Source organism: Ornithodoros turicata, chromosome 6 (assembly GCF_037126465.1).
Source record: "Ornithodoros turicata isolate Travis chromosome 6, ASM3712646v1, whole genome shotgun sequence".
Lineage (NCBI taxonomy): Eukaryota > Metazoa > Arthropoda > Arachnida > Ixodida > Argasidae > Ornithodoros > Ornithodoros turicata.
Window position 1 is genome coordinate 63277337 of NC_088206.1, and position 27025 is coordinate 63304361.

Below are 27025 nucleotides of genomic sequence, written 5' to 3' on the forward strand. Positions count from 1 at the left end.
AAATGAAGAATAAAAAAAATTATGTGCGGTCACGTGACCAAGTCACGTGGTCACATTTGCTTTAAACATCAACGTTGATTGGTCGACTTCAATGTTCTGGTTGTTTGGTTGTCCTCCGTTCGGTTTTGAAAAAAAGAAGAAAAGTGTTAACGGCTTTTCTGTCAGGGTTCGTCGTGGCCTGTGGCTTGTGTTGCTGCTGTTGAAATAATTATTTTCTGGAGCCCCGACAATGCATGAGGTGAGGACGAATACACAAGGCGTTATTTTATGTATTTGGAAAGTAGTTCAGCCGGTTCAGCCTTCCACATGCTTTAGAGATCACAGGTCCATCGCAAGCCACAGCGATCACTCAAATCGGCAACAATGGAAGGTGTCATTGCGTTCGTGCAGTAGTTGCGGCAGTACATATTTACATTTACGCGCGCGGATGCACTTGTCGCGAAATTGATGTCAATATCCTGATGAATAATTCAGCGTTTCACCCGGTCTTCCAGTGTTAAACAATGGCGCGAAGAAGATTACGGCGAAGAGTCCAGCCCGCAAAGCCCGGTCAGCAGAACTGTTCATTTTGTAACCGCGTCGTAAACGAAGAGGACACGAAATATGGCGAAACAGTTCGAGCAAAGTCGTTTGTTGCCCATTACTTTTGCATGGTGAGGGCACATTCTGGATGTCCGTATCTTTTCACAGTATGTGAACAATAGCCTATCGTTTCACAGATGTTTAGTAGCGGTCTAAAGCAAGTTGGAGACCCTGACGAAGACGAGCTGCGGGGCTTTTTGGAAAACGAAGTACTGCAGGAGATCAAACGAGGTACCAGACTGGTAGGTTTGCACATGCTAATCAAACAGATTTGGCGCGAGATCAACTGTTAATGTGCATTACCTGTTTCGAATGAGCGAAAAACGGTACACTACAATCTGATGATACCCATAAGGAAGCTTGGAGTTCAGGGTCGTACTTGCAATCCAAAACTTCCCAAACGTTTTTACACTCCTCGAAAACTTGTGGGGTGCGTCCAGTGCTGGCGAGAGAAATTACGGGCCCGGGGGATGACTCCGGATGAGTCCTGCCCAGTCTCTGTGCTAATGTCTCCTGTACAGTCACTATCTCCATGGGTCAGGTGGGCCTGTGCAGTGGCTCGGGCCCTGGGACTCTATCCCCGGCTCCCCCCCCCCCCCCCCCTCGTTCTCTTTCTTCCGGCTCCATTCCATCAGACTCCACACCATCCAGCAGTACTTCTAATTTTGGTGTGTGAATGTTTAGTAATTTACAAAGATATGCCAAATAAATTGCGTTTACTAAATTATCTTCCATATACAGGGTGTTTCAGTTAAATCCCCGGGCTAAATAATTCGCGAACCGGTGCACCAATCGAATAACTTTCTTTTTTACAAGTATCTGTCCAATACCGCCTACAAGATGCGCACCGCGTGAATGAGCGGGAGGCGCTCATTATTTAAATAAAAATGCAAATGAGTTTCGTAAAAAAGCGTAACTTCTAAAGCAGGGCGCTGTCGGTATTAAAATGGGTACTACCCCTTTTGGGACCTTCAGTGGACACCTTTCAGAGAAAAATCTGCCACCGAAGCGGGTCATTTGTTGCAGTAATTAATTGGTTTCGGTTTACGTATTTTTGTCGCGGCGAAGCGCAAAAGGACGTAATTCATTGGTGTAAGGACGTAATTCATTGATGGATAAGGGAGTGAAAGAGCGTCTTTTTGCGCTTTGCCGCGACCAGCCGCGACAAAAATACGTAAACCGAAACCAATTAATTACTGCAACAAATGACCCGCTTCGGTGGCAGATTTTTTCTGAAAGGTGTCCACTGAAGGTCCCAAAAGGGGTAGTACCCATTTTAATACCGACGGCGCCCTGCTTTAAAAGTTACGCTTTTTTACGAAACTCATTTGCATTTTTATTTAAATAATGAGCGCCTCCCGCTCATTCACGCGGTGCGCATCTTGTAGGCGGTATTGGACAGATACTTGTAAAAAAGAAAGTTATTGGATTGGTGCACCGGTTCGCGAATTATTTAGCCCGGGGATTTAACTGAAACACCCTGTATATGCATAGTTTGAGCACACATTCACTGTCTTGATCCACATCTGTTTAGCTGCTTGGGCATGATGCGCTTTTCTATTGAGTAGGCCCATTTGCATGTGAGGATTTTATTTGACAAGTGGATTTGATGCACTTCTTTGATTCTCCTCTGTATTCATATGAACGGTGCTTGAGAATAACTTGTAGGAGAGAATGTGACAGGGAGTGAGTGTGTGCTCAGGCTGTTTGTAGGTTGTTCGGCGGTCGGGCCAGTGTGGTGTAATTGGTAATGCATTTGACCGCCAGTAAAGAAATGCGTGTTTGAATCCTGCCACTGTCCCATACTTTTCAAGGACTACCTTAAATCTTATAGCAATGAAGTCGATGTGGCTCAGGAACTTATAGAAGGGGATAAGTGCATGCATATTTCTCGGTGCAGGGCATCTTTACATCAGTTTTGCTACTCAGAAATATCGCTACTCAAAAGTCCCAGCAACTGCAAGACTTTTTTTTTTTTGTAAAGAATCTGATGGAAGAGTATCACATAAAGCTCGTATAGAAAGATACACTCTCTGTTTCCGTTTTGTCACCTAAGTATAATGCAACTATCTTGCAATAAATTTGGGATAAGCAGTTCGCTGCCCACATAAGCATACTGTTGCCAGCGAACTAATGACTTCTCGAGACTTCTATCCGCTATCTACTATTCTCGGTATTAATGCTAGTACAGTAATGTCACTGACCAAGAATCGTTAGACCAGTTGCATGAACAGTGTTAGCTGCCCGAACTATGAGATGGCAACCAATATCCTATTTTTATCAGCAAGGGAAACCTGCTTCGATCAAACTCTCTACGAGGTATCTCAACCAATTGTGTTTCAAATAAAATGCTTCTGATGAACTAAACGATTCACTGAAACGACATTTGATGAAATGCCCCAAGTGTCTGGGATGAACCACTAAAGTTGTCACATTTATTGCGTGTATCAACATAGTTATGTCCTTTGCAGGTCAGTGCAGGAGACCGTGTCCTGATTTATGACACTTACTGCACAGTGCCGAAACTCATAATTTTCTTCACATTTTTAATGTTTCCCTACTTTTGTGAAAAGAAATGCAGTTTCTGCAAGGCACGTGGCGCCACAGTCGGGTGTTCCAGAAAAAAGTGCAAACTGGGCTTCCATCTACCATGTGGAATGGAGAGAGAATGTCTGTTCCAGTACTTTGATGACTTTGGGTAGGTATCTAGGAGCAAATTCTGCTGGCCATTTTTGAGCAGCGCGTCGTAGTGTGTCAGTGTCAGTTCGGCCAACACCAGCCAGATAGAAAGCTCGTGCAGCTCCGCGTAAAGTCATCCTACTGGGATGGGTATCAGCCAATTACACGAAAGCGGTGTCCCGGCGAAGCAGACGACACACGCTTCATTGGCGAGAAACTATCCGAGTAGATGTACGGCGAGGGGATATTGGAGAGGCATTCTCTTCTTCAGGGTTAGTCTAGCAAACGTCACACATTTCGATCTCATCATAAAAATAGAAGACAGTGTGTTGTGCTCAGAGAGATGTGATGCATATGAGGCATTATGTTTTGTTTGACTGATCCGCAGGATACTTTAATTTCAGGGTCTGGTGTTCTGTCCACCGTCCACGGCAGCACATTGTCCCAGCACAAACTCCCCCTGCAACGTGCCTTATGTGCACGGACCATCTGGACCCAAGGCCGTCTAACGATGTAATACTGACCCCGTGTTGCAGGCAGCCATTTCATCGTGGCTGTTTGGAGGTATGTACGCCTCTAATAGAATGCACAATATAGATTAAAAGAATGGGGGTGAAGAACCACCTCTTCTGTGTACTAAACTATCGCTCAACGAAACCTAACACAGTGAATCGTGGTGCTCTCTTTGAAACAGTATGTGAAACAAATGACTGAACATGGTACGGCCGAGCTTAGTCACAGCAAACCCCTTCGTCACAGAAAAAGTGTTTGCTATGGCACAAGCTTGTTATAATTTCGCTTGCCTTCAAACTTGCCCATAAAGAAGCAAGCAAGCTGTATATCCAACGTGCGACGCTCGAGAGCAATACAGTCGCCGACCGATTTTTCGGACTTGAGGGAGCTACAAAATCAGTCCGAATTTTTAGACAGAGGCTTAAATCCGCAATGTTTAAAAAAAAAGCTTTGTTTGAGCACTCGCATTGGCTTGAAATAGCGGTCGACTCGAGTTTGCTTTGCCACACGGACACGGGATAACGCATCGCAGCTAATTTCTGCTAGCGTGGTCTTGTCACGATACACTTCCATGAGTGTAGTAACCAGTAGTAACGGCTGTGAGGATTGCTGCGGTTGACAGGGGCACAACGGCAACCTCTTCGTCGCTGCCACTGTCTGAATCTTCCGGCAGAATCAAATAGACACCGAGATATGACATTACATGTAGAGCCTGAAGTTTTGGGGAGATATTGTTTTCTAAATACGGGGGGTAAAAATCGGGTAAATAAACACGTGCACTAAATTCGTGTGAATATGGGTGAAAAAACCTCCAGTATGCTAAATTCGGGAAGAAATCAGGCTCAGTTACTCAAACTAACTGTAATGGTTTGGTGTAACTGCATTTATTGCCAAACAAGTAAGTTTAGTGCATTCCTACAGATACCGCAGTGAGGGCAGTTTGCCAAGTAAGAATCGGGTTTTGCCCCAAAGAGGCTACCTTCACTTCGGGGAAGAATCGGGTATAACCCTAAAACTTCTGGCTCTAGTTATGTGCAACCGTCACATTATGTGATGAGCAGGAAGAAGTATACCAAAATATGCAACTATATGATAGACGAAACATTGCAAAATTGTGTCGTAGCGATTGGTAATGTGTAGGGAAATGTTACAATATCCGTTGGAACACATAAAAAAAAATACGCATTTTTCATGAGCTCCTGGGCATGAATTGTGACTAGCGAGGATTGTAGTGTCCTTTGTGCTATGGTCACCAAAAGTAACCCCTCGATAATTCGTACCCCATATTGCAACAGAGGCAGGCCGCCACAGCTGGGTGCCATTTCTTCAGGTGCTGCCACTGTAAAAATAAGAAAGACTTCCAAGAAGAAATGCTTCTCTGCGGCATCTATATTCCAGACAGGTAAGTACTAACGCCACTCGTGCAAGTAAAAAGCAGCATCGCACAATACATGTGTCAATATGAATGAGTGATATGTGAATACAGTCGCCGACCGATTTTTCGGACCCCGATTTTTCGGACATGCTCGATTATTCGGACTCGTTCGCGGAGCGGCCGCGGGTCCCATAGAGATGATGTATAAGAATGTCCAAAAGTTCGGACGTCGTGCAGCTCCGTCGCTCGATATTTCGGACTCTGTTTGCCCAACCTGCGAATTTCTCTCATGGGGTGACGGAAAACATTGGTATCATCTGAAATTCGTATCAAAAGAAATCAACCAACTAGAATATTGAAGAAAAAAAATAGGCAGTGATGATTGTTGATTTTCCATTCCTCTGAGTAGAAGAGGTCTGTCGTAGCGCTTTTGCGTCTTCGTTTTTGGCCAACGGCCCAGCACGTGCTGTCCGCCCGCGAGTCGCGCGACAGCGCTGTAAAGCGAGCTTCACCTAAAGCATGCATGCGTTAGGTGAAGCCGACTTGCGGACTTGATGACGGCGGTGCCTCTGTCAGACTTAGTGACGAAATGTCGCTTCGGGAAATAGAAGCTGATGTTATCAGGCAGAGCTGGAAGCGCGTTAGGAAAGCATCGAGAAATTTTTCCAGCCTACTAGGGCTTAGTAAAGTTTATTTTGAAGCAAAATTCGTTTTTTCGGACTGCTCGACTATTCGGACTCTTGCGCGATCCCCGCCAAGTCCGAAAAATCGGACGGCGACTGTATGAACATTAAAAAGGATGCCTACTAATGTCATGTAATTACCATAATGTTCCATAAAAGTACAGGGTGGCTGCAGATAAAGTAGCCCCACATTTTCGCACATAGCGCATTCCCTGAATACCGTACGAAGGATGGTGCATTTACACGGTGCAAATCGAGAAAAAAGAAATTGTAACCAAACTCTGTGCAATAAAATCGTTGGCCACGTGAAGTTCGCTCCATGTATTTCCAATGGGACATTGCAGTGTAGCACAGTTGCATCATCCTAACACTGGGGGTGCCACCTACACAGAAACAAAACGAGATCTTGTACGCCTAGCGGTAGCTAGACGCAACTGTGCCGTGACCGCCATATTGACTTCTGCATAGGAAAATCGGGATGCATGGAGAGCAACGTTTGCGTGGATAACGTTTTTGTTACGTGGAGTTGAGTTACTACGATTTTTTGTGCGCGTGTGTACCGGATAAATGCGTCATCCCCCGCCACCAGAAGTTCATGCGGTTCAGCAGGGAACGCCATACGTGCAGAAATGTGGGGCTACTTTATCTGCACCCACCCTGTATATGCTGCTACTACGCAGCAGGTTGCAAATGTCTGGTTTTAGCAGCATACCACAGAATCGACGACATGTCCCACATCATGAAGCTGAGAGCATGCTTAATAATATAACACATACACACGCATATATAATTTTATTAATTCGTATAATTAATTTTTAAAAACATAATTTTTTGCCAACGAGTTACGAGACAACATAATGAGGATTAGTAGATAACAATGACAAACAAACAAAATATGTGTAGGGTGTCATGTACAACATGCCATATTTATCTATTATTACTATTATTATATATTTATCACTATATTTTCATGCCATACTATTATTTTTCATTTATTTCTTTTCATGCCATATTTCAAGCACTTGTTGGACGCTTCATCATTCTGTTCCGTAGGGACGCAGCCTGGGAAATGGAGCCCAACGCATTCTCTGACCTCCTGTACGAGTACGCACAATGTGATGCACCACGTTGTAGATGCCCTCGAGGAAAAACATATTCGGTAAACAATGAGTGAGTACATACTTTGAGACTGCAAAAGAGCACGCTCCAACATGAACTAATTTTCTAGTCCTCGGTGGGAAGTGATACGCTGCCAAGCCTGCGGTGCCAAGGGTGTCCACGTTGCGTGCGGTAATCTTTCTCGGGCCAACTCTGGAAACCACGAGTGGATGTGCCAGGACTGCCGTGCCACTCTTGCTGGTAAGTTCCGTTCTTTCCTTGCATCTTTGTTACACCCCTGTCCACAACCTACTAGGTTATAACAACAATGTCATAATCGGCAAACCCTACGAGGAGCGCGTCCGCACGATCCGCTAGGGTCTCGACTTATGGGCCCGCAAGATCTACATCATGATTGGACAATGGAAATTTGAATCTTGATGCGCAGCCGACGTATGACTACCGTAGCAGATGACAGTAACAGCTTCTATGAAAACGCATAGAATGATAATGATAATCAATTTTAAAAATAATGGTGGATGTCTCGTGGGCAGTGGTGGGCGTTTGTCCTCACGAGCCACGCCCTCACCTCAATTTTCTGGGAGAAAAATTTTCCTCACCTCACCTCAATTTTTTTTCTCGAAATTTTCCTCACCTCACCTCAATTTTTTCAAGCTATTTGTGTATCCGATGTGACGTTCGCAGGGATTGAAGAATCTTCATCATTAAAGTCGTGTTGGCTTTAAGTGACTGTCAATGAACTCGTGAAATTGCTCAGTCGTTTTCTTTTTTGCTGGCAGATTTGGCCTAATCAATCACAGAAAACGCTTTGTGGAACGATTGTTATACCCGTAAAAGTTGCGCGTATCACCGGTGAGAGAGGAGGACAGTCCCCGCCCAGGTTTGAGACAGAAGCTGCAAAAAAAGGAAAGTTATCCTGTGTACGCGCGGAAGAAGTTTTTATAACGTGCGCTTCCATAAAGTTTTCCTCACCTCACATCAAAAATTTTTTGAAAATTTTCCTCACCTCACCTCAAATATCGTGAGGTGAGGATGAGGAAACGCTCACCCTCGCACGCCCTCGTGAGGGTGCCCACCTCTGCCCGTGGGACATCCACTACCTGTACAAAATTACTAAAGTAAGCTGAAGTACAAATTACTGCAGAAATTGAGGAAGCAATAACCGGGCCGATGAGTAGTGCCACCGCTAGCTTCCAGACGCGGCGCTGGGAAGGGGCGCCTATGACATGGTCGTCATAATCTAGTAGGTCGTGCCCCTGTCACACGGCCAATTGAATGACATTCACACCGAATGTACGTTGTACACGAGCAGTACAGCTAAGCACGCAGACGTCCTCAAACTAGAAACCAAAACCAAATGTGGCACCAAACACGTTTGTACGCTACATGCGAACTGAGCTGGCTATGCGTCCGTTGTCATACCTAATACTTAGGCTGGTGGCCACACCCTGGCACTGCCATCTTGTAGGGATGAAGGGCAACTCTGCATTATTACACATTACAACATTATTACAATTACAATTATTACAGCATTATTACAAAATCATAGATTGCCAAAGAAAGCTGCAGAATGAAGATCACTTGTTAGTGAAAAAGTATGGGGGTAATCATATCGCACCCCAGTGTGGGTGCGAGGGTGGACGAGGCAGAGGAAGTCATCCTGGATGTCCTCAATGATAATCCTGTTGGTTGTGAATGCTTGTGCCTCTCTGTCTCTTTCTCAGTCCGTGTTAAAATCTTTGCACTTCAATCTGCACAAGTATGCAACAGCAGCAAGCCGAACGGTTCGCTCTTGATAAAGATTTCTAGCGCTTAGAGCAGGGCGATAATGATGCGTTAGAACACCCGACGACAGAAGCTGTTTCGTGTTGGAGGACAGAAGTGAAAAGCGTGAAGATGTAAGTAAAGGACTCTTTCTGCTGTACTATGTTTCAGTTGTGTCTTCTATGATGGACTGTGAGCAGGCCTCCTTAAATTTAAGGATCCCTATTTTACACCTGTGTTTGGAAAGCATGGTACTGAGAAAAAATAGGGGTCCTTAGAGGTGATAAAGTATCGTGATTGGTATTTCCTGGGTGGTTTCATTTGTAATGTACAAATGACCAAGTAAATCACTTTTATTTTTTGCAGAAAAAGAAATATGTATTATACTGCGCATAAAAAGGAGCAAAGCAAACTTTGCCACAGGTCTCTTGCTATATCTCATTCTTGGTCTAGGTGACTTACAGTCATTATGTCACTGGCTTATCTGCTTTGGTGCATTATGGCCTTAGTTGCCGATGCATCAGTAAAACCCGAATCATCATCATCATTATCGCCTTCCTTCACCTTAATGCATGATCATTTGGCATCATACCAGACAGTTGATTGCTATTCCGAACAGCAGCTCACACATTTCTTTCTTCGTGTCTCTGAATGCTTCCGCTTCTTGACGTGGAACATCGAAGGGGATAGGGTTATTCCAGCTCAAGTGCCCCGGTCGCTCTGCCGATTTCCGTGAAAAAAATTTCCGCCATTGCCTATGCCGAAGTGTGTACCACACGTAATAGTTTTTTCGGGAACCGCATAGAACGACCGCCACGCGGGTCCGAAATCCAACGTTGAAGCGAAAAGCTGGGTGCGCTGGAACTCTCGCCACTTTATGTGAACGAAAACTTCAAATGGGCTTGCCGTTAGGAAGCTTAACACTACTTCCACCTGTCTCCACACTTGGCTCAGGCGTCTGGTTCACCAATTACCCCTGAATGAAATATGTGAAAACTGCAAGTTTTGGCTTTTTTTTCATGAGCCACGATACGGGTGACCTGGGAAAGTGCATTTTTCTGGTTTAGAAGCACCAATAGATTGCATTAAAAGAGTTTGGAACCTCTGCCTTCAATCTTTGATGTTCTTATTTATTTATTTTTATTTGAAAGTAGGCCGTTCCAGCTACCATGTAGAACTTTGATGAGAAAAAAGCGGCGTTGGGGGAGGGGGGGGGGACGAGGTAGAAATGGTGCTGCTGTGGGTGGTGCTAAAACTGCTGCAGACCTATGTCCGAATGTCTCAAAAATTTGTACAAAAGGTATCTCGAGGTTGGGTTTTCTTTGAAGGGATTGCATCAGGTTATCCCAGATAAACGTAAAAGGCGCCTCTTTGCACCGATCCGGACCTGTATTGATGGTATCACAGCGAAGAGGTTAATACAAGAGGAGAAAATGGGTACCACGAATGTCGAAACTGGCACCAATGGCATGTCTCAATATTCCACAAATCATGTGAGACATCAAGGCGAAAGAAACATGACGTACACGAGACACAAGGTGACCACGCTTTTCTCGTGCTGGGAATTGAGCCACACATCTGCTGTCACACAAAAGTATGACAAATGCGAAAAGCACAACGCCTTCGGTTTGTTGTGGCTCTTTGGCGTTAGTGGTACTCTTGTCAGTATGTTGCTGACATAGGGTGCGCAAATTTTTAAATTAGTCTGCATATAAATGATCAAATTAATCTGCATTTTCACATCGATAACCTGATGTCTAGGCAGGCGACGGAAGTCAAAACCGTTAGCGAGATCTATTAAGCCCCTCTGGCGGAAGACAATATTCCGGGACGTTCAGGGGCAATGCGGTCAAGGCAGTCAAAATGGGTAGTTGTTAGCTGAGGTTTATATGTTCTGGTGGCATCTTCGCACCTGTTCCGAAAGTAAATAGAAAAGACCAGCCATTAGCAGTCATGGCACACCCAGGTGACTCCCAGCGTGCCGCGTCGGCTCCCTGTACTAGGGCGCGTTTAAAAAAATCGTTACATTCGGATATAGTTCTGTGGTAATTTCAGTGCTCTAACTCGTCTGCCAGTGCCACTTTTCCTCATCAAAGTTCAAATGGGCGACTTAGAAGCTTAAAAAAGTTCAACGACTGAAGACGGAGTTCCCAAACTTTTTCAATGCAATGTATTGGCCATTCTAAACCTGTACAGTGCACTTTTACAGTCTTCTCGCATCTCATAGCTTAGGAAAGAAATGCTAAACCTTGCACAGCTTTCACATATTTCATTCGAGTCATAGCGACGAACTCTCACTTGGGCTTTATTTAAATAAGGAGCGCGATATTAAATATAAGCGGAGTGCACCGGTTCGTGAATTATTTAGCCCAGGGATTTAACTGAGACACCCTGTATAATCCTATTTCATTGAGCCTAATAGCAAAATAAAAGCGTGTTGATATGCCCTGTAATCGCAGCGCATGGGCACGTTGTCACGTGGTATTTTTTTCAATTACCAGGGATTTGTTTTTAACTGGCACGCTAAAAAGAATAGTTGGTGGTATTGGTTACGGTACACAAACGCACGACACACAAATGATGCAATTTGATACGGCACATATCCAAATTTTCTATGCAGAATTACATAGATGCTCCCACCAGGTTACATGGTTGCTGCTGCTCCTCCTTTTATGTCTGTTTCGGCGCACATCAACAATGCACATTTTTTCTTTTTTTACGTGTATAGCATATGCAAGTAGCTGCAGGGAAAAAATTGCTCTTGACTGGATAACTTGTTCGGTTTAGAGAAACAACTGGGCAAAAGCTAAAATCGTGTTACAAATTTCCTACAAGGTGGCAAAATATTAGGGTAAAACGTGTAAGGTGAAGCACCCTCAACATAAGCCATGTTCATTACTCGCATTAGTAGCATCCTTGCAAAGCAAAGTAGCATGGGCAACAGATTACTACAGATTATCCGCACATGGAGGTTTCACTTCACTGGGACGGTTGGCTGTAGCTTTACCTTGACATTCGTACAACAGTACGTGACACTTGTCCTCTCTTTGTGTAATTGCAGCAAATCAACAAGCATTACAACAGCGCTCAACAAACGAAGTACAAGTGCACCAACCAAGTGGACAGGAAGAAATTGATACAATTATAATTTCGGACAACGAAGAAGAAGTACAAATCGTGTCAGAAAGCCGTCCCCCGAGAGCTCGGAAGACCGCTTTATCCAGCGACGATACGCAATACATTATTTTGGATGGTTCGGTGGTGGTCATACAAGGAGGACGAATCTCTGTGGCACGTTGAACTGTGCCTCATGATTACTTCAGTGTTGCCACAAGCATATTTTATCTCACCAGTACTCTGCCATACGAAAGCTACATTGTGATATGGGTCTTACAATCCAAAGCTGTCATGTTATTCAAGTCATATGGTTTGTCGTCATTAAACATGCAACATTTTGTACCGCATGCCTGCTTTCACCTTGGTTGCTGGGAATTAATCGAGCACGTTCCCACGATGGATGCGGACACATAGCCAGCACACATCTTAGCACAGTTGCTGCTATCTTTTTTGATTCTTTAATCTGTTCCTAATTTTTTTGTTACAGCATGATGTGGGAATCAGAGTACTTCTTTACTAGAGATGTAAAAACTGTAATTTAGACGTGGAAGCTATCAGGAGGTTAGCACAAACCCTAGCTATGATTCACTGAGTCACAGGTTCCCTACAGTAACCTACAGTCATCAAACCTGGTTATCCAATAATAGCAGTTTTGTACAGAGCATGCAGAAGCAATTATGAGAGCAATTAGAGTAATTATGCCTTTCCCTAGGGGATGTTGGCAGAGACACTAACACTTTTTATGCGCACACTTTTATCCACATTTTATCTGTGTGGATTTGAGGACATTAGGCGCAGATATCTGCAGGTACGGCAGTTAATGAAAAGCATGCCAGACAATCCTCAGATTTTCAGTCTGAGATGCTGCCAGTTGACACCATGCTAGCCACCCTTTTGTTTCAGTGTAGAAAGCTATGCTAGGAAACACAAGGACATGCACACACCCTGAAAATGTTCTCTCAGGTGGCATCCTTCTTGTGTAATGTGGTAATAGCTGAGGCAGTGAAACACAACAACTTTATTTTTACGGTGCCAATGTACAGCCGGTAACAGCAAGTAAGTAGGTGTAGTAGTCAAATTACTGCAATTATTAGCACTTCGAATTTTAGAACTGCGATTAAGACTAGAGCCGGTGTACTTCGTGGCCCGTGCAGCACTAACGATCTGACACACTGCCACAACTTGACAGCGTACATGTGTATTGGATGGCACCCTCATAAGGTACTAGACAGTCAACTACACAGAAGCGACAAACCGCATGTGTGTTTCATTTAGAAGTGTTTCAGAACTAATTTTAGCACTGAAGCAAATATGGAGTGAATAGTTTATAACTCTACGGAACACAGGCAGCATGTATGCTGATATACAGCATATATACAAGACATGCATACGGTTCAGGCATATGTATCATGTACTGCTTGTGACACACTTGTCTGAAATCTTCATTCAAAGGTGCAGCAGCCCATATTGGCTCGGTCGTTCCTGAAGGAGCTGTACGATTATATGTTTCTGAGGGTGGGCAGTATGCTGTATGAGTTTATTAGTCCAAATAATGTTTCAACACAGATATCTCGGACGGGATAAACCATGAGCTGTTGATTTCAAACAAGTATGTAGCAAGCAGTAAATGTATGTGTGAAACATACCCTTTTATATTTTTATTAACATTCATTTATTTTATCTTAGCATTTATTAACGTTTCATTTTTATACCCTCCCTTCTTGCATTTCGTGACTTGTTAAGTGCATCTTCGGAGCTGTGTGAGTGCGTTCAAAAGTTCCCTGGCCAAATTACATCCAGATAAGCGAATGCGATCTCATCATCGTAGACACGAAGAGCGAGATGATGATAAACTGATTATATAACGCAACGCGTTAATTTTTGCTCAGCCTTTCAACGAAACCATGCCAAATTTTCAAACGATGAACTTTGGGCTGCCACAAAGTTCCTGTTCATACTGAAGAACACCCAAACAAAAATGTACGAGTACACGATGCAAACATTAGGCGACGAGTGCCCATCAAACTCAACCATGAAGAAGAGGTGCGTCAACCTTCAGTATGGGGATTTTTACACTGAAGACGCTGGGAAGTCAGGGAGACCTGTCCAGGACCTAATTTTGGCAGATCGGCGTATCTTGGCTGAAACAGTTGCAGATACCTTAGGCATATCCAGAGAATGCGTTCTGCTTGTAATTCGTGAAGAGTTGGGTATGCGGAAGCTGTCGACCAAGTGGGGGGCGAAATGTTTGAATGCTGATGAGAAACAACACCGAATGGTCGATTTTAGTGACACTTTTCTTGAGTGACTTGTTACAACGGATGAAATACGGTTGCGTCACTGTGATCCCCGAGAGAAAACCCCATGCCCATGGAATGGCGGCACTTCGGTTCTCAGTGGCCGAAGAAATTCAAGACTCGGCGATTAGCGGGAAAGGTCATGGACATGGTTTTCTGGGACAAGGAATGTGTTTTGATGAAAATCTGCAGAAGGGTAAAACAGTTAATGCAGCATGTTAATTCAGACGGCCTTGAAAGAAACAAGGCACGGGACGCTCCGGAAACTTACTCACTTACTCGTCAGATCTTGCCCCAGCTGACAATTTTTTGTCTCCAAACCCGAAAAAAGTTCGAAAGGAATGATTCTCGGAGGTGACTGGCAGCCAAAGCATATTTTGGACAGCAGACATCGGATTTCTTTTTTCGAGGTTTTAAGAAGCTTGAGGAGTGATGTGCGAAGTGCATTTGAACTTAGAGGTGAATATGTCGAATTGTAATAAAGGCTTGAGAGTCCAGGCCAGTTCTTCCATGCGTATTAAAAAAAATCTGAATTTTTGCGCAACGATTGTACGATGTACATTCTGTCTGGGATATTTATTTCTCCGGTATCACCTACTACTCACGCCACTACTCACAAGGCACTCGAAAAAAGCTGCACAAATCATAGCTGCTGTAGAGAAAGCAATGTAATTCAGAGATGCTCGCATTGTCACACTCATTGTACTACAACAGAAATCAACAATACTGTACTGTACAATACTCAGACAATACTGTACATCGTGATCAAACAGAACGCCTGTGGATTTTCTACACATTTACGATGTTCAGTGTCACAGGATTCCACAACTTTAGCTGTAAGAGGCAAAAGCATCATAACATCTTCAGTGCAGCTCTGATACCGAAGTCTTACTCCAGTAATTACTATAGTGAGAAGGTAGTACACCTATCAATAATTTGAATTTTGTAACTGCGATTAAGCTGGTGTGCACCAAAATGCAGATTTTGCACACCAGTTGCATACTTTGTTTAGAGGTACACAGAAAGCATCCCAGTCACTACCCTTTTTTTAAATCGAGCCGTTAACCTACCTATTAAGATGAACTATGCAAAGTGGTTCATTCGACAGATGCATCAATATCGCAGAATTAGATTTAAAAAAGCCCCGCAACAAGCCGCCTGACTCGCTGTGATGTCATTACGATACAGCACACTGGTTGGTTTAGAGAAATGTCGTCTGCTACACAGGGAGAGAAGCGGGGGGAAATGGAGGCAGAAAGCGCCGGCCCCGATTAATCACCCCCGCAGTCACTCTTGTCACCTTAATCACATCATCGGTGACATTTTGCTTCCTCCTCCTTTGACCCTGCAGGGCAAGTTGAGTGGGAACACGACCATCGATGTTCGAGTGCATTTTCATTTAATTTTTTTCTGACAAAAAAAAAATCATACAGAGAATTTGTGTGTGTGTGTGTGTGTGTGTTGTCAAATGAGGTCACATCCTTTCATAATGCGTCAGAAACAGAAAATCTTTCCATGGCTTTCTGGGCTCCTTTCATGACTTGGCCTCACAAAATTCCCTTCTTTCCGCAGCAAAGGCAAACAAGCGTCCGGGCGACCAACCTCCCAAGTCTCAAAGCGAGAAAAAACGCATCACACCGGAGGGACGCCGTATAACACGAAGCCAGACGGAGCAGAAGCACGGGGTCAAGAGGAGGGCTGTGGACGTAGAGTCACCAGAGTCCTTCGTTTACAACATGCACCAGAAAGATAGCGAGACCGCGTTGTCTCAAAGTGCTCGAGAGGCCAGAGGTGCAGTGCCCTGTGGCCAGCGCAGCACTGCAGAAGGAGGTAGCTCCAACATGCGGTCACAGGTTGACGGAGTGCAGTGTACGCATTCATTGGATGGCCCCTCACAAAGTTCTCGACACTGCCACCTTCAGAGAAGCAACAAACCACACGCTGTTGTTCAACCACGCATTGTAGGAATCGTGCCACCTGCAAGTTCTCAGCAGGTGACGGAAGCTCCTTCCTCAAGTCCAAATGCGGAACTTTGTCTTTCAAACGTGAGCCAACCACATGCTCAAGATAAGGGAAGAGGAGCCGTTCGCGTCAACATTTTGGACAGTGGTGCACAGTCCACAACTGCAGTACAGATTCGAAAGAAAAAGAGGCCTAAGATAGATTCAAAGTTAAGGCAACTGGATAGGAATGCCTTTACTGAACTATGTTCACCAAAGGCACTAGCTATGAGAAAAGTGACAAAAAACATAGTGAAACGGCAGGTGGGGAAGTCGTCTGCCTGGGTACAGCTGTCAATCGTAAATTTCGTTAGGCAATTGAGGCAGACTGCCAGTTGACGCTCAGATGGAACATATGGCAGGTATATTGTCATACTTCTGTTGTGTATGTGTCATCGTTAGAGCTTTGCATTAGAGCCTCGTGTTGCAACTTTTTTTGAGAATCTGGAGGGGGGGCTGGAAAACAGGGTAAAAATCGGGCAATATCAGCACTAAATGAAAATCAGCGCTTCTCACACAACGTGCCTGTGCTAATTGTGCAGTGCTTAGCATTCTCCAGTGCCGGTATTGGTGGGTGAATTTGCACTTTGGCAGTTTGTTTTTGGATTTTTTATTTTTTTTTTCCATGCTTGATATGATGATGAAAATTGGGAGGGGACAAAACTAGTTTCACTACTTAAACCTGAGAACACGAGGCTTTAGTCACTGTGCTGTAATACGACTGGAGGGCACGCTGGCCAGCCTGGTTACCCTTTTGGTGACAGATTTAACCAAGTTATCACGCTTCTTTGGGAGGCATGACGATCGTACTGTTGTATGGCTGTACCCACTAAAGTGTTAGTGTCTTTGTAGCTTTTTCCTGCCTTTTAAATACAAAGATACACTCTGTGATATTTGTGAAATAGACACACATTCATTGTTCATTGTGCCAAACTCTCATCACATCTGAAAAAATTGGTAGCTAAAAGAATTTACTGTGTATGTCTGTGAGGTGCTACCTTCCTTTCAGCACCTGTGTAGTACCGTCGTGACAAGCATCAGTGCAGATATTTATGCCAGTTATATGACATAGCTCTTACTTTGGGTTGCTGCACCAGGATGATTTAGAGCTTTACTGCAGATAGCTGACGTGCGTAACTAACCTAGACAAAGTTTGCTGAGCACATTTGCTTGCATTTTCGCGGCTTTGTTTTTCTTGAAGAAAAAGTTTTGTGTGAATGTATTTGTATATGTGCAGGCCCATCACATGGGACATTTCCGTGCCTCGTAGTGGCTAGTTTTCATTGGAACACACTCTTTCTGGACAGAGTAGGATGAACACAGGATAGGACAACAGGATGAACTTTACACAAGTGCGCAGCAATTTCTCGTTACTGTTTTTATTTTGAAACATTTTCACTGACCAATGAACTTTTGTAAATAAAAATGTAATCGATGAACCTCAAAAAGAGTGACTGTCTGCTGCAAAAACGCCTGAACGGAAACATGTACAAACGTGTACAGGAAGTAAACGAAGAAGAGCACTAGTGTTTGCTGTACAAGAATGTTAACATTCCACATGTCTGAAAAGGAACTGCACATACCGCATCACACGTTTTTGCCGCTGGTGCCGCTTTATGTCACTGGTCACTTCCAGAAGTGAAAAAAATACAATGGTGCTGCTTCGTGCGCCTTCTATAAATAATGAACCTGACTGCATTCTACATAATAGAAGCCCAATGCGAGTGTTTTTAGTGGGCATCTTCCTTCCTTTGTGCACAACTAGCCAGTTCCCTCCACATGTAGCACATCACAATAAAAAAAAAACAAAAAAAAAACACTGCAGTCACCTTGCATCGCAACAGAGCTCACTCCATCTTGCTCTGTTCAAAGCGAACCGTCATGATTTCCTATTGAGAGTGAAATAGAAGCAGTTATACAAAAAGAGATATCTATATATATATATATATTGACAAAAAAAATATGTGAACATATTTACCTCATCAGAATCCAGAAGACTAGGAAGTGCTCTGCGATGAAAATGTTTAATCATTAGGACTCTGCTGTCCTGTCAACAGAATGGAGAAATTACTCACGCTTCTCCTAAAGACGACGGAATGGTCTCTTCAACCCACTTCAAGTCGTCCTCCTGGAAATTAATTTTCGCACAATTAGATGTTTTAACAGTCAACCTTACATCCTACCTCACGTAAATCTGCACATATTGTGGACTGCAATGTTTCTTTTATATTTTTTTTCATTCACGTTAGCGCAGCAAAGCAACTGTGGCTATGAGCGGCGTACAGATGTGGACAGATGGAGAGAGGGCAGCAGGAAGGAGTGGGGGAAAGCGATCATCTTAACCACTTATGCCACGGGACCTGGTAAGACTACAATGTGCATGCGAGTTTTGGGTTAGTCTACTTGCAGAATAGTGACGCTACTGGCAAAGTACTCTAACATTCTTCCAATCCTATGTCTGGCTATACAAATATATTGCCCCTTTGTTAACTCGTGGGCGTACCGAGAGGGGGGCCAGGGGGCCGTGCCCTCCCGGAGCTCCAACGTCACTTGTGAAAAGGTCATAGTCATAGGTCGTCATAATTATTCTCATCATATGAGCCTCTGAACACGCACACAGTCCGCAGTGTCCGGTTCCAGGAAAAAAGGGCGAAGCCACGTTTCCCCCCCTTCCCTTGAAAATGGGATTGTCCGTGTGTTCACTACGAAAGCTGAAGCTAGGATCTACGAACGAAACTAGCAGAAACGAGGACATTGTTCTGCTCAATTTTCAACTTCATGGAGCAAAAAAATGTGCTTTAGCTGCTGTATACTTTTTTTAACACTTAAGGACATATTTTTTATGTTTTCTCGGTCCCAGTTTTGCTGATTGTAACCCTTGCAGTAGAATTGTCATTTTGTGTACTAGTAACAGTCCAGGATAGTGAAATGGGTTTGTTCTGCATACCGCAGTAGATTCCCCTTTCTCCTTCTCTCTTCCTGGTGCTGTGTATGCTTTGCTACCTCTCATCTTCATGCCTTCTAATGGAAAAGAAAATGAGGAATGTAAATACTGCTCTTTGCACAAACGAGACAACAATAAAGCATCCCACAAAAATGTCTGCCATAACAAAAGGTAGAAATATCGGAATTCGATGCCTCTCTGCAATAACCATGTAAACTAATTTGCATTGCTTTCAAGAGAAGTCCTCAGAAGTCGACAAATACAGATCCACTTTACACACGTGTAAAAAGCATGCCATTCTGCATTTGAGCATGGGTGCAGTCATTTCCAGTTAAAAAAACACGTTGCATCCTGGGAGATTAATACCACGAGGAAGGGTGAATAGCCCTTCACGTTTGGCTTTCGCTGACCTTGACACCTCGTGGACGATAGGTTGAGAGAGGAGAAATGGAGAAACAGTTTGGTGACCCTCTCCTCCTTTCTGATAAGCAAGTTCCCATAGTTCAAAGCAACACTTAGCTCTCTGGGATTTTCTGAAGTCATCCACTGTAGTGCGGTCCTGTCACAACTCACAATGCAATATTAATGGCATCCGTAGGTCTGTGTAATTTGCGCAAAATCACATACTCCCAATTTAATTTTTGTTGTTTTCAGTTTACATCACAGTAGAATAGTGCACAGTAGCAGGGCACAATATTGGATTTTCAGGATGCATTTGTCACTTGCTCGTCTCAGTCTGCAAAGTTAGTGATGCACAACTCTGGGTGCAACCAGGACCTCCGGCTACAAAATATCTCTGTTACCATTCCTTGCGAGTCCATTCCGTGCAAGGACAAAGTGGGCTCACATGCAATCCTCCCCCCCGCCCAATTCAAATTGCGCTTGCTACGTAGTTGCCGAAAAGATTATTCACACAAATGGAACAAAGGTCAACCATGTATCCAATTCAACTACATTCCAACTATGTGCTTTAAACATCCACTGTATACGCATAGTTTTCATTCACTATGGGGGCTCTCACAAAAGTTCAGCGACTTCAGTGACTTCGCTATACAGAGCATGCTCAGTCAACATACCAAAGGCGTCGTTCTGCGGCTGCAGCAGGTCTTCCTTGTCCTCATCGTCCGCCGCATCCAGAAGTGGAGTAAACGCGTACCTGAGGTGTCAAATATTCAATGCATGAGATTGTGTGATTGTATTCAGTAAACTGGAGACGTGGGGTAGTTGGTAAGGCACACTCATCTCCAAGCAGCAACGAGGACACAGTAAAAGCAGTACCCTGTTCAATTGTCTGTCCGTGTCCTCGTTGCTGCTTCAAGATGAGGGAAATTGTACTCAGAGGAAAAGAACTTCATACCTCTGATTATTGTTTGTCGGCCGCCACAAGAACATGATGACGAGAAGAACGATCGAGAAAAGCAACTGCCAGTAGCCATCATCAAACCAGAGCTCTTTCCAGTCCTAAGTAGGTTATAAATTACAGCATTAAGATCTTACGAAATTGATTACAAAAAAGAAGACTTTGGAACAAAATATGACAAAGAAGGATTTTTAAATTATCGCTTCATGAAGGCTATGTAACCCTCTTTCCAAACTTCCACTCCAAGCCTCAACAAAGTCGGTACACTACCCGGAATGTTCGAAGCTCATAATGCTCAAGTAGCTCAGCGATGCATGCCGACCCTTTTGAGGGGGATTTTGCTCCTTGATCTATTTTAGAAATAATGAGGGCACTTTGGGTACACAATGCCTTGCACAAATTATGTAAAATGAAAGTCGAACTTTCATTCTGTGAATTTTTTTATAGACACAGTCCAGCCTTAAGTCTAGTGGCAAGTGATTGTGGTGACGTAGAAAGAGGAAAATCGCGTGCCCTGGGATATGTCAGTGGACGGAACAAAGGACAGAATTTTCTCACGCAAAGCTTCAAGGAAGGGTTTTAATGGCCGTAAGCACAGGCTTTTCTTTTCATCAATTTATTATGTTTTTTTTTTCCTTGTGTTGTAGAACCGACATCTAGCTAGCTTTTGGCTTTGCATTAGTTAAATATGCCTGCTTATTAGAATCATGCATGTGGCAGCTTTTCGACAGACCTCGTAAGCCATTCAGACTGCACTGGATTTGTGTGGTTATCGATGTCACTGATACGCAATAACGTAATTTTTGCTTCGTTAGGTTATCTGTGATTTTGATGTGCACTTACTGTGAGGCACTCGACTGCACGATGTGAGAAGGTCATCCATACCATGAAAACAATAGAGGCTGCAACAAATGAGTCAGGGGTATAATTTCAGTAACAGCAACACTGAATGTTAGTTATGAACTTGAAATCAATGTGCACTCACCGAGCACCGCAAAAATCAATGTGTTGGTGAAATGCCGGTACAAGGAGAGCTTGATGACGTTTCGTCGCAAACGTAGTGTCCTCGTAGTCTGTATGAGACTGTTGAAGATGTGCACCAGCCAGTTAAGGATATACTCCATGTACTCGTGTGCGACCAAAATTTCGGACACAAACCTGGGTAAACTTCTTACTCCAACAGCGGCGCATAGAACAAGAAATATGCCAAAACAAAAATAAATGCAACGTGAACCTCCTTTCAGGCTGTGCTGCCCAAGTTGCATCGTGTGAATTGACATTTAATGGCAGGACTGAAAGCAACTCTTACGAACACCATAAACTGAACAACTCAAAACAGACCGGTTTCGCATGTCCTTAACCCAGCTTAATGTTTATCTAACACTTAGCTTGCCTAACTGCTCAACTCGCTCATTATGCTCACCTCTTACTCTTAATTCAAATCATTTACCTCCATTTACATTTACCCTCCTATATCCCCTTTAGATGTCATACGTCTGTCTCGGTGAGGCTTCACCATCTCATACACAGACACACACACATACATACAGCTTTTTCCATTTTGACACTCCTAATGCTAACACATTAAAAAACGTTGGTCTCATTTTCACACTGTGAAAGCAAACACTCCACTTAAAGGATATCCACCAACAGATTCCACTATCCACGAGTGCTAGTCCGACACTCAGCATGGTCTGTTCTCTACCAGGCGCGTTCTTTGGCTGTAAGTAAAGCACAATAAGAGATAAAAGACTCTTACTAATTCCATGGGAGTAGCTCTATCAAATGAAGCAGCAAGGGGTTCTCTCCTACCCTCAACGTGCGAATACACCCTTCCACGGCGGCCAGGATGAAATAGAGGCAGCCCACGATAACCACCCTGTGCAACATTGGACCTAGCCGGGGCCTACAATGTTTTTGGTGTCATTGTAGTGAATACCGAAAATGATTCCGCGGGTGCGACAGGCCTGTACGCACTCACTTGACAATTCCAAATCCGAGGCTGACAATGATAACCAGCAGACGCGCGAGGGATCTCTTTAAACTTGACAGCACCTCAGCAAAGAGCACAGCACCTTGAACTGAGGTAAGTAGTCATTATCAAATCATTATTCTCACAAGGTCTCCAATGGAAAAATAAATACAGAAATGCCGTCAGACCTGAATAGCCAGTGTAGTTGATGGACTGATATTCTGCATAGAAAACGGCTTTTTCCAGCATGCCTGGATGGAAGAGGCGCAGAGAAAGGAATGTAATTCGTGAATGTGTTGGTCCCCAGTGATGTACACCTACCAAGAAAAATGACTCCGCCAATCCAAAACTGTATCCTTAGTAGATCTCTCCACTGCATTGCCGAAACTACGAGCCACCCCACAGCGTAGATGACGTAGACGCCGCACATCACGCCGTAAAACTATAAGCCGATAAAAGTATTGTGTTGATGAACTGGAGCAATCCTTGCAGTGGTGACCACACAGATGATGCACTCGCCAAAATTCGCCGCGATGTGGCGTTGCGCGAGGGCAGACACATACAGATTCTTTTTTTTAAGTCACTTTGAATATTCTGAGTGACAGTCTTTGAAATAAAGTGTATTTATGCAATTCACTAAAGATTCAGACCAATTTAGTTGCTCCTAGAAGCCTGAAAAATCGGTCAGCGACTGTACTAAGCTAGTAGGCATAGTACAATAGCAGGCTACAGAAACAATGCAAAAGCTTTTTCATGCATGACCGTATCAGCTTATATAGGTTGATGCAGTATACTCACAGGAAGAAAGGGCCAATCAACAGCTGACAGATATCCATAGCTTCCTTTCATGGACAAGTCAACTGTGAAGAAAGGAAAAAAAACTCGGTTAGCAAAAATGGTTCCGATTTCCTGTTGAAGTAAGTCTTAGGGAAGGGACTCAGTGCATCAGACATCACCTCTGGCTGAGAAGTTCCTGTTCTCCACAGACCTGAGTGACACAATAAGCATGTACACTCCATCCTTTGGAATGATCCCCACTTCACCTGGCACATGCGGAGCTGCTGTGGTCACTCCCTGGGAATTAAATCACATTGAAGTGCAATCCTTTGCATGCTCCAAAACGTAGTAAAAACGCAGAACGGCAGAATCTTTTACCTCATCAGCACGACCCAGTAGATTATAACAACCATGTCATAATCGGCAACCCCTATGAGGAGCACGTCCGCACGATCCGCTAGGGGCGTTACTCATCGGCCCGCAAGATCTACATCATGACTGGGCAATGGAAATTTGAATTCTGAACACACAGAAGCAGACGTACGACTACCGTAGCAGACGACGGCAACGGCTCTTATAAAAACGCGTAGAATAATGATGAAAATCAACTTTAGGAAGAAGCATCTCCCATCAAACATTCACTGCTTGTACAAAAACACTTAGGTAAGCTGAAGTACAAAAGTACTGCAGAAATTGAGGAAGCAATAATCGAGCCGCTAGCTCCCAAGTGCGGCGCAGGGAAGGGGTGCCTATGACATGTTCATTATAATCTAGCCGGCTGTGGTCATCATTGCTAATCCTACTCGGATGACCCCAAAACTTGTCTCGCGCAACATGCGTCTAGCCTTTTGTTTCACACCAGAATAACACAGCCAAAATGAACGCATCCATTTTCAATTTTGGGCTGTGTATTGCGCCAACATAACGAAATCCAAACTGCTGATGCCACGAAATTTCAGGCACTGTTACACCCCTGCTGCGAGACTGGTGATTTGTTGAAACCAAATTTTTCAATATATTTTTTTCTTTATCTAATATGTTTATGGTTCTACATGCAGTTCCAAACAAATTGGAGGCTGCATGAGTGTGCAACTGAACCAACTTTGTTGTGACAGGGGTCTACTGTCTCACCGAAATGTGCACCTTCAGAGCTTTTGTGGTTGGGCTTGCGGTCGTGGCAGCACCTAAAGACAGACAAAAAATAGGCTTGACTGAAGGCCTTCTACTATACCATGCACAAAAAAATAGGATGTCGACTATACAGTTACATCTATTACAGCACATCCATTCATCTTTACCTGGACCCTTGCCTTGTGCGACGTCAACTACGTCTTCTTTGCTGGGAAGCTCCGGAACGGCTCTTCTTTTTCTTGGACGATGCACGTCCACCTGCCACAAAGACATCAGTAAACAAGCATTTCTGGTCTGTTAGCAACTGCAATCAAGATTATGCACTGTCTATAAAGAAATACAAGACAGTGATGGGCTGCTTGATGTAAGTTGCTGAATTCAGTTACAACCAGATGAGTACTAGTTTTTGTGAGCACTTACATTGCTACCTTTCCTGGACTCTATCTTGCTGATGTCTTGCACCTGCCAAGAAATTATGTGCATTCGTAAACTTTAATACCCTCTTTTTGCAAAGTTACTGTCGCCTTAGCCATAACAAATCGAGTAAAATCAAATTTTAAAAGCCAAATAAAACACAAATAATTGCTCAGATTGGCTGCTATGGACATCAGTTTGTTCTGGGATGCGACAAGGGTGGTTTGCTGAAGAGTCGCTAGGACAGTGACGCAATTAAAGGGACAACGATGATGACTGGAGTTTTTACGGCGCAAAGCAACTAAGTCCATAGTGCGCCAAGACAACGGTGGTTAGCCACTAGGTAAAAGCATTAAGATTAGACTAAAAGTGGCATTTCATAAATATTCAGACATAAAACATGATATATGAGCACAATTGGATGAAGCTATATAGCATTTAAACGGCCAATATCTCTAAAAAAGTTATAAACTCTCATGAAGGGTCAAAGGGGCTCATCACTCAACAACAAGGTTGGGTGCAGTGGCAACTGATATCTGTAAAATGATCAAAAGTGATAGCGACGATAAGGTTCATGTACAGGACACATGATTAGGATGTGCAGCACAGATAGCAACATGACAAACACTAGCAGCAACACCATGAAACAAGTCGTTTCTTGTTTTTGATTCACAGAACAGATGTTCTTGAACGAACAGTCGGCAGTTACCACATTCCCACACACGCCGCTTTTTCCTACGCAGCAGCGTTTGGAATTTTCAATGAAGAATGAAGATCTAAAGGTCTTACCGTTAATTCTATACCGTCAAAACATTGAACGTGTTCCGTCTCTGCCTTGAAGTACAGGTGACCAATGTCGAAGAGTTTGCCTCCATCCCAGAGACTCTCCAGTTGTCCCTGTGTCTGTGAGAAAAGTTTCCGATTTAGTATTGACATTATGAACATGTAAGAAGCGTACCAAATTGTCTTGCTGGAAATACTCCTGGAAACAAGGCGTTGTGTGCAGCATCCAGCCAACCCAGATATACGATGGATTGTCGGTCTCTCTGCTTGGTGTACATGAAACTACACACGTAAAGATGATCATGCTCACCTTGATGCCACATTGCAGTGAGTGGGATAAAAAATAACGTCCAGGCACGTACCTTTTATAGATATTGTTGATCCCTTATACAAACTTTTGTGAACAGAAAAGTATTGCTTTGCGACCTGGATGGATAGGACACCTTGAAGACATTTGCACGTTGCCCTCACAACACTTGGCAGCGACGAATTAAACAGAACTTTAGTTTTGTGTTTGCAATGTTTCTTTTTTTTTTCTTTTTTTTTTTCTGCTTTTAGATCAAGATACAAAATGTCACGACTTCGGAGACGTACTGCGAGGCATTTCTCGTAATCATGAAGATTAACTCGCTGATGCAAAACATAGATCATGTATTTTTTTACTTGAACCTCGTCCTTCTATCAATACTAAAATCACCGACATATGAAGTACCCTTACTAGGACCCCAGCGTAACACCGTAGGACCACGTAAAGGTTCCAGACACTGCAGCCGTGTTTCGCATTTAGAAGAGTATACAGCGTGACAAGACATTGCCATCTCCGTATGTCGTGCGATTGATTGATTATACTGATAGCGGTGTAGATCATATTTTACTATTCTACATGTTAAAGGATGAGTCAGAGTACGTGCGTTCTACAGATGACAGGGAGGGACAACAAACGCGTGAAGCGCATTGAAGAGAGTCTTCACACAATTTGTGATCAAAATGATACTGATATGTGGTACATACATCTACTGCAGTGAACTGCCATTTGCCCTGGTCGGGAAACGAATATGAACAAGGAACGTAACAAATAAATAGCGTTAACAAGCATAAACCACCAAATGCATACGCCATAGCTGAAATGGGGATGAGTCGAACCCGAAAGTAGTGAGACTAAAGGAACGGTTACAACGACATAGATAGTCAAAATCAAAGTTTCTTTGTGAAATAATCCATGAAAGACAATTTTCAAACAGTATGTCAGAACCCTTTAATGTTAGTTCGATGCAAGATCTGCGTAGTGAGATAATCATAGGTGGCGCGCAAAGGTGTGCCTTTAAATATGGCGTAAGTAATAATGGAACTGCAAACTATAGCGGTCTTTCGATACTTTATTGCAAAACAGTAATAGTGCTATCGTCACGATTGCTCTTAATAATAAGAATCAGTAATATTTCTACTCAGCGCATTTCTGAGGTGCTAGAACATCACTAGAACAGTGAAAACAAACTGGATTCTATCGGCTTTTTA

The 27025-nt window shown here is 43.6% G+C and overlaps 2 protein-coding genes across 4 annotated transcripts; one reads left to right on the forward strand and one right to left on the reverse strand.

Annotated features, from left to right (window-relative positions):
* Positions 1 to 73: 73 nt before the first annotated feature.
* On the forward strand, positions 74 to 17577 carry LOC135396978 (PHD finger protein 7-like). 3 transcript variants are annotated; one of them, XM_064628249.1, is made up of 9 exons: positions 74 to 238; positions 495 to 653; positions 720 to 824; positions 3156 to 3280; positions 3666 to 3825; positions 5070 to 5176; positions 6886 to 7002; positions 7061 to 7191; positions 15702 to 17577. In XM_064628249.1, exons 2-9 carry the CDS (start codon positions 504 to 506, stop codon positions 16466 to 16468), a joined length of 1662 nt encoding a protein of 553 aa, XP_064484319.1. In that variant the 5' UTR covers positions 74 to 238; positions 495 to 503; the 3' UTR covers positions 16469 to 17577. The 3 variants fall into 3 exon arrangements, with proteins under 3 accessions (XP_064484319.1, XP_064484321.1, XP_064484320.1); XM_064628251.1 differs by lacking the exon at positions 15702 to 17577 and adding an exon at positions 11777 to 12179 and having other exon boundaries at positions 81 to 238; XM_064628250.1 differs by lacking the exon at positions 74 to 238 and having other exon boundaries at positions 303 to 653.
* Positions 17491 to 26663, reverse strand: LOC135396977 (transmembrane protein 87A-like). Its single transcript, XM_064628248.1, has 22 exons — positions 26522 to 26663; positions 25873 to 25936; positions 25686 to 25792; positions 25517 to 25630; positions 24734 to 24775; positions 24481 to 24571; positions 24314 to 24366; positions 23362 to 23479; positions 23204 to 23265; positions 22727 to 22847; positions 22594 to 22656; positions 22415 to 22514; positions 22246 to 22339; positions 22075 to 22154; positions 21419 to 21525; positions 21277 to 21335; positions 20431 to 20534; positions 20150 to 20229; positions 19077 to 19150; positions 18205 to 18257; positions 18108 to 18138; positions 17491 to 18018 (listed from the first exon to the last, which is right to left on the reverse strand). The coding sequence occupies exons 1-22, from the start codon at positions 26627 to 26629 to the stop codon at positions 17977 to 17979; spliced, it is 1767 nt and encodes a 588-aa protein (XP_064484318.1). The 5' UTR covers positions 26630 to 26663; the 3' UTR covers positions 17491 to 17976.
* Between the last annotated feature and the right edge of the window lie 362 nt (positions 26664 to 27025).

Coding starts and splice junctions, on each gene's coding strand:
- LOC135396978 (XM_064628249.1), top strand. CDS start 504: ATGGCGCGAAGAAGATTACGGCGAAGAGTCCAGCCCGCAAAGCCCGGT. Junction 654..719: donor TTGCCCATTACTTTTGCATG/GTGAGGGCACAT, acceptor ATCGTTTCACAG/ATGTTTAGTAGCGGTCTAAA. Junction 825..3,155: donor TCAAACGAGGTACCAGACTG/GTAGGTTTGCAC, acceptor TTTTGTGAAAAG/AAATGCAGTTTCTGCAAGGC.
- LOC135396977 (XM_064628248.1), bottom strand. CDS start 26,629: ATGGCGTATGCATTTGGTGGTTTATGCTTGTTAACGCTATTTATTTGT. Junction 23,266..23,361: donor CAGGAACTTCTCAGCCAGAG/GTGATGTCTGAT, acceptor CTTTCTTCACAG/TTGACTTGTCCATGAAAGGA. Junction 21,526..22,074: donor AGTGGAATCTGTTGGTGGAT/ATCCTTTAAGTG, acceptor GCTGGTGCACAT/CTTCAACAGTCTCATACAGA.